Source organism: Populus trichocarpa, chromosome 18 (genome assembly GCF_000002775.5).
Source record: "Populus trichocarpa isolate Nisqually-1 chromosome 18, P.trichocarpa_v4.1, whole genome shotgun sequence".
Lineage (NCBI taxonomy): Eukaryota > Viridiplantae > Streptophyta > Magnoliopsida > Malpighiales > Salicaceae > Populus > Populus trichocarpa.
Genome location: NC_037302.2, coordinates 13,727,460 through 13,733,828, shown reverse-complemented (window position 1 = coordinate 13,733,828; position 6,369 = coordinate 13,727,460). Strand labels below are relative to the sequence as shown.

At 34.0% G+C, this 6,369-nt stretch overlaps 1 protein-coding gene across 1 annotated transcript; it reads right to left on the bottom strand.

Moving 5' to 3' along the window:
- Positions 1-3,548: 3,548 nt before the first annotated feature.
- On the bottom strand, positions 3,549-5,698 carry LOC7470074 (repetitive proline-rich cell wall protein 2). The gene is made up of 2 exons (XM_002324595.4): positions 4,521-5,698; positions 3,549-3,758 (listed from the first exon to the last, which is right to left on the bottom strand). The coding sequence occupies exon 1, from the start codon at positions 5,561-5,563 to the stop codon at positions 4,532-4,534; it is 1,032 nt and encodes a 343-aa protein (XP_002324631.4). The 5' UTR covers positions 5,564-5,698; the 3' UTR covers positions 3,549-3,758; positions 4,521-4,531.
- Between the last annotated feature and the right edge of the window lie 671 nt (positions 5,699-6,369).

Genomic DNA, 6,369 nt, shown 5'->3' with positions numbered 1-6,369 from the left:
TATTTCCTTGCTCCTTGGGTGCTTTTCATTCGTGCAATGCAAAATGATTTCGTCTGCCATTTGTTTGTATCTGTGCTACAAAGTATAGTGGAAAATGAAAAGGTTTTATCATCTCTCAAGACTACTGCAAGAATTTATAGTTGCTTCTCCTCATTCTTTAACACTTTCCAGTACCGTTTGTTTTCGCGTTTCAAAAGCGTTTTAGAAAAAAATTAATTTTTTTATTTTTTATTTATTTTAAATTAATATTTTTTGGTATTTTTAGATCATTTTGATGTGTCGATGTCAAAAATAATTTTTAAAAAATAAAAAAAAATTATTTTGATATATTTCTGAGTGAAAAACACTTTAAAAAACAACTGCAACCACACTTCTAAAATCACATTTCTAAACACGATAATTTTATCACTAATCATCATGGCCACCACTATCACCATCGTTACCATCTTAACTATAAACATTATCTTATTATTATTATTCAAAAACCATGAAGTAAATATAATTTATTTCACATAGAAATATTTTCCTTGAAACATTCAAATAATAATAAATAACTTATTTTATAGAAATATATTTTCTATAATTGTTTTTCTTAGAAGAATATTTTTTGCAAAATAAAAGTGAACTTCATCTCAAATCAACTTTAACGTTTCAGACTTTCAGGTGGTATGGTGTAGTTGGCGTTTAAAGAGGCTATAGCCATCCATTCCCCTCAAGTTGGTTCTGTCCATTTGTGCCTCAAACATGTGGATTGCTTTCTTACCAGTATCATCTGATTATATGTGAAATCAAGCATGCTTGAACCCTGGATCTTAGGTTTTGGAACAACACCACCAAGACCCAAAGAGCATATTAGATGTTCTAACTAGGTTCAAGTTCATACACAGCATACCCCTACAAAAAAGCACATATAGCAGTCAAATCTGTTTGTTCGAGATAAATTATTTTATTTGATGTGCCATTGGTGGTATAAATAAATTGATCGAGTTCGGTTTTTAACACTCAGAAAATGGTTAAGATCTGGGCTGTTTGTGCATAAGTTGTAGATCTCGTTATCAAGGATTTGTAATGTAGTGGATTGCCGAAAGGCAGGATCCATGTTCCTTGCACATTGGCTATTCAAAAGGCTGAAACCTGATGCAGGAATGAACTTGCATGTAGATACTTGTAGGGACGAAGCTTTTTATTTACCACCAACAAAAACAAACCATTGAACATAGATTAGACGCGCGCGGTCCATAATCTAACCCAGTTTAGATCCTAGATAATCGAGTTATTGAGTTAATTTGTGGGTTATCAATTTATTTTTAGTTTAGTTTTTTATACAAGTTCTTAATTTAATTTTGATTTTGCCTCGGTCAAATTTGATTGAGTTAATCTGGTTATAAATTAACTTGTGGGGGCATCCACCAAATTCAGCTCCTTCAATGTAAAAAACAGATTAAAATAAAAAACAACACGAATTAGTCTCCAAATTATCAGAACACAGGGCCGACTGGTCAGGCAAATTGTGTAGGTTTAACAACAACCATGCCATGCATATACTTGTCTTGGTTGAAAATATTGTGGTGGATAGGTGGTTAAGTACGCAGGTACAGAGTTCAGAAAAGAATCCAAAGAGATTCTAAATCACAGATATAATTTCTAAGATAAATATTTACAAAATCTTATTGGAAGAAAGCCTGTCTCTTGACGTGGCCCATATTGTCTGCATAATTGAGCTGTGAGGCAGAGTAGGCTGTCAAATAGGTTGACTTAGTTAAGAGAATTGTGATATAATAGTCTTGGAATTCAAAGAGAGAAAAGATAATAACCCTCCAATCATAAGCACGATTTTAGTTCGGTCTTGGAGGAATTGTTTATAATTAGGGTTTCATTCTATAAAAAATCTTCAATCCGAGTCTTTTCATCTAAAATTAATGTATTTTTTACAAAAAAATAGTTGAGTTCTCTTAAAAAAACCAATTCATGCAGTTTGATTACATGGAATTATATATACACACACAAATATATATATATAATTTGGTTATCTTTGTAAAGAAAAAAAGACTAGCTAGATACACCGAGGAATCTCCTAGTTTCAGGATAGGAGCCCCATCAACAGATGCGCGCCATACATTTATCTGGAGAAGAGAAGACAAAGTAAGTTCATGTGCATTGCTTAAGGTGGTCCCTGGGTAGCTAATAATGATCATATATGTAAGAATTTTATACGATTTTCATGCGTACATGGAGATCTCAGAGTAGCCAGGCAAGAGATAAGAAGTATGTCTCTCTTGTCTATGGCATCTAAAACCAGTTCATAACAACAACAAAAAAACAGCTTGTTTGCGATTTGATTTTCACACAGGATGATTCCTTGTCCTTGATGGACCCCTCAGCAACGTAGCTAGTTCTTCATATAGGTTCATGCATGCCACACCAACTCTTCAGGATATATATTTGACTGATTATCTATCTGCTTTATATTATGTCATGTGGTATCAGATCAATGAGTTGACGGCAACTATACCAATGATTAATTAGCCTTCATCGTTTTTAATGCATGATTACTGTTCTGCGGCAGAAAAAACGAAGATAATTATTGAAACTAAAAAGACATTTTTTTTTAAAAAAAGATAGAAATTCATTTCAAAACTATTTCAAAAACATATTAATTTATTTTATATTTTTATATTTATTTCTTTAACTAACATGCACTAGATTGTATCTTTTGAAACACTAACCAAGCATGATCTCATTTCTTTCTTTGGGGGGTTAAAAGGGAACATTTTAACGGGTTTCCTCTCTCTTGATCGAGATTAATTATTATAAATTTATAACGCAGACATCAATAAGCATCCATGTCATTTTGTAATCTCTATATTTAAATTTAATAGTTTACTAACATTAATTACTACTTTTATCTGTATTCTAGCTAGGCTTATCCTTCAATCATATATTGATAACATATGTTGCTTTCAAGTCTATCAAAAAAGAAGAAGAAAAAGGGTAAAAGAAAGCATGTCATTCACGTTCAAGAGTAACATTTATCTATCTAGAAAGCAGTCTCCCCTAACCTAAAGTTGAGTTGTGAGAGGAAATTGAGTAGACTAGCCCATTGGAATTCTGAAAAACCAGCACCATTCCCCTTCCCATCTCTATCTATTGGCAAAAGAAAGTGTAACACTATCATCGATCTTCTCCTTTAATTATCCCTCTCCCTATTCATTGCTTCTAATTAACGTACGGTTTGATTTGAAGTACTTGAGACTTTCAAGTTGAAATTCTTAAAATATTAATTAATTAAAATGGAAAAAATATTAATTGTTTAAAAATACTAACAATAAAGAAATTATATTGTTGAATTCATATCTTTTACTATGAAAAATAAAATTCCTAAGCAATTTATTAATTATAAGTAATAAGTCGGATTACGGGAAAATTAATTATTTGGAATTTCCATGCATGTGTCATGGAAATGTATCGGATATATGCAATTAATAACTCACATTGGCTACCTAAATGTACTAATGAAAGAGAAGAGATGCACAAAACAAATGGCTATCTAACAAATTGAGAACCCAATAAGGTCTTAAATTGAGAGAGAAACATTGTTGATAGCTTCTTGTCTAAAAGACAAACCATACATAAAGCATTAATCTTAAAGAAGAAGAAAAAAAATTAAATGGTGTACAATATTGACCAAGAGAGAAAGGAAGAGGGCTCGACATCCTCTCATGTCGAATCTTTCATCCATGGATGATCAGCTAGCTAGTCTGCACGTACACACATATATAGATATATCATGAGCCAATTCTTGTCACTATTTACAACTTAGATATGTAAAAACATTATAAAGCAAAAGAATCCATAAAAAAGAAAAGAAAAAACTCTTTTTTTTTATTTAAGTCTATCAAATTGAAATTGACCATCAAATTACAGTCACGACAATATTACGAGGATACATGAGAGCCCATCTTGTTAATTCTTTGTTAATTTGATAATTAGCAACTAAGCTTATTCATCCGATTGAATTTTTAGGGTATGCAAATAACATGAAGATTGTTTGCACTTAGCAATGTAAAATGGTGTTTTTCTTAATAATATTTTTAAAAATATTAATTTTTTTTATTAAGAGAAATTAAACATGATGTTTTGGTTTTAAATCTTCCAATTATCCTTGCGGTGCATGTTTTATGGATCATTTTTGCAACATTGCATATAAGTACTTAAAACGATATTGTTTTACATTTTTTTTAAAAGTTAAAATAATATTATTTTAAATTAAAAAAATTAAAATCAAGTTTAACTCTTATTTGATTTATATAAACCCATCCCAACTCAAGTTCTAGATTATTTGCCGGGTTTAATATTCTGTTTTCAAAATTAAGACATTAAAATGCATTAACATGCAAACACTACTCGCTAACTCTAAGATATTGAGTTTACCTATATATCAACTTAATCAAATTATTAAACAATTTGATCAGGATATATATGGTTTTGAGTTTTTTAGGTACGTAAAGTGTATTACGTACTTAGCTTGGATCTAGAGAGAGCAAGTGTAACCAGGAGGCGGTGTCTTCCCACAGGTAACAAGGAGCTGAAGAGCAAGCGGGACGTAGATGTTGAGGTTAAGAGCTTTGATTTTGAGAGTGGTGCACAAGCAGACTGCAGCTTCAAGTTCAACAAGTCCTTTAAGAACTGGGCAGCACTGGTTCACAACTGGATCACCAAGGCCAACGTGCACTAACCCACCAAGAAGATCCACACAATTACCAAGTTTTAGTGTATCGATAGGGCATGTATCCTTGGATGAAGGAGGCGGTGGGCATGGCTTTCCCTTTGGTGGATTTGTAATCACTGGAGGAACTGTCACAGGAGGAACTGGCAGCACTGGAGGAATTGGCAGGGGAGGGAGTGTCACAGGAGGAACTGGCAGCACTGGAGGAATTGGCAGGGGAGGGAGTGTCACAGGAGGAACTGGCAGCACTGGAGGAATTGGCAGGGGAGGGAGTGTCACAGGAGGAACTGGCAGCACTGGAGGAATTGGCAGAGGAGGGAGTGTCACAGGAGGAACTGGCAGCACTGGAGGAATTGGCAGGGGAGGGAGTGTCACAGGAGGAACTGGCAGCACTGGAGGAATTGGCAGGGGAGGGAGTGTCACTGGTGGCTTAACAATCGGAGGAACTGGCAGAGGAGGGAGTGTCACTGGTGGCTTAACAATCGGAGGAACTGGCAGGGGAGGGAGTGTCACTGGTGGCTTAACAATCGGAGGAACTGGCAGGGGAGGGAGTGTCACTGGTGGCTTAACAATTGGAGGAACTGGCAGTGGAGGGAGTGTCACTGGTGGCTTAACAATTGGAGGAACTGGCAGTGGAGGGAGAGTGACAGGTGGTTTCACAATAGGAGGAAGAGTGACTGGTGGCTTAACAATAGGAGGGAGTGTAATGGAACCTTTAGGAGTCTTAGGGTGTTTGTTCTTTGGGTTGCCACAAGAATGACATCCAAGAATTGAGGTGGCTGAGGAAATAAAGATCATGCAAATGAAGAGGAGAGCTGAAATTTTTGTAGAATCCATGTTTACTCTCTTAATTCGAGTTAGAAAGAAGAGAGAAACGCAATCAGAGTGGCAGAGTTTGTGAAGAGAAGTGTTGTTATATAGGATCGAATATATAGTGATGGATGCAAGAAAACAGTAACCCTAGAAGCAGAATCACGTGAACATGGGGCTTATGGTTCTAAAAGGCAGCTGCCAAATTTTGCTAGTTGGCAGCTATATACCTTACAAATGCATGGAACCATTATGAATTTATATTCCTGCTGTAATTACTGCTCACTTGTCTTTCACCTGCGTGATTGTGGTAGTCAATTCCACATGGGAATAGATGAAAAAAAATTACTTCCATTTCCTAGCTAGTAGCTACGTGTGGTGCTTTTTTAAAAATAAACTAATTGAAAATATATTAATTAAAATAATTTTTTTTTCAGTTTTTTTTTTTATTCTTGACATTAATATATTAAAAATATTAAAAACAAACCCTAAAAAACAAACACTCCAATCAAGATTCTCAATTTAAAAAAACCATTTTTGAAATTGCCTTTCATGAAACAAACAAGGTAACAAACTAGATCATTGCTCGCGCTAAGTTGCGTTTTGGATTAAATTTTTTAACAAATAAAAAATACTTAGATATATTGTTAACTAGTTTTTTTGCAAAAAAAATAAAATTATATGAAAGATTAACCTGATGTGACTTGATCGACTTGACAAATTCAAAGACAACCTGAATAACTGATAAAAATATAATTTAATTTAGAAAAAATTAGGACACCATCTTTGTTTAAATATTAAAACGACAACATATTAGATCGACTGAGATCAAC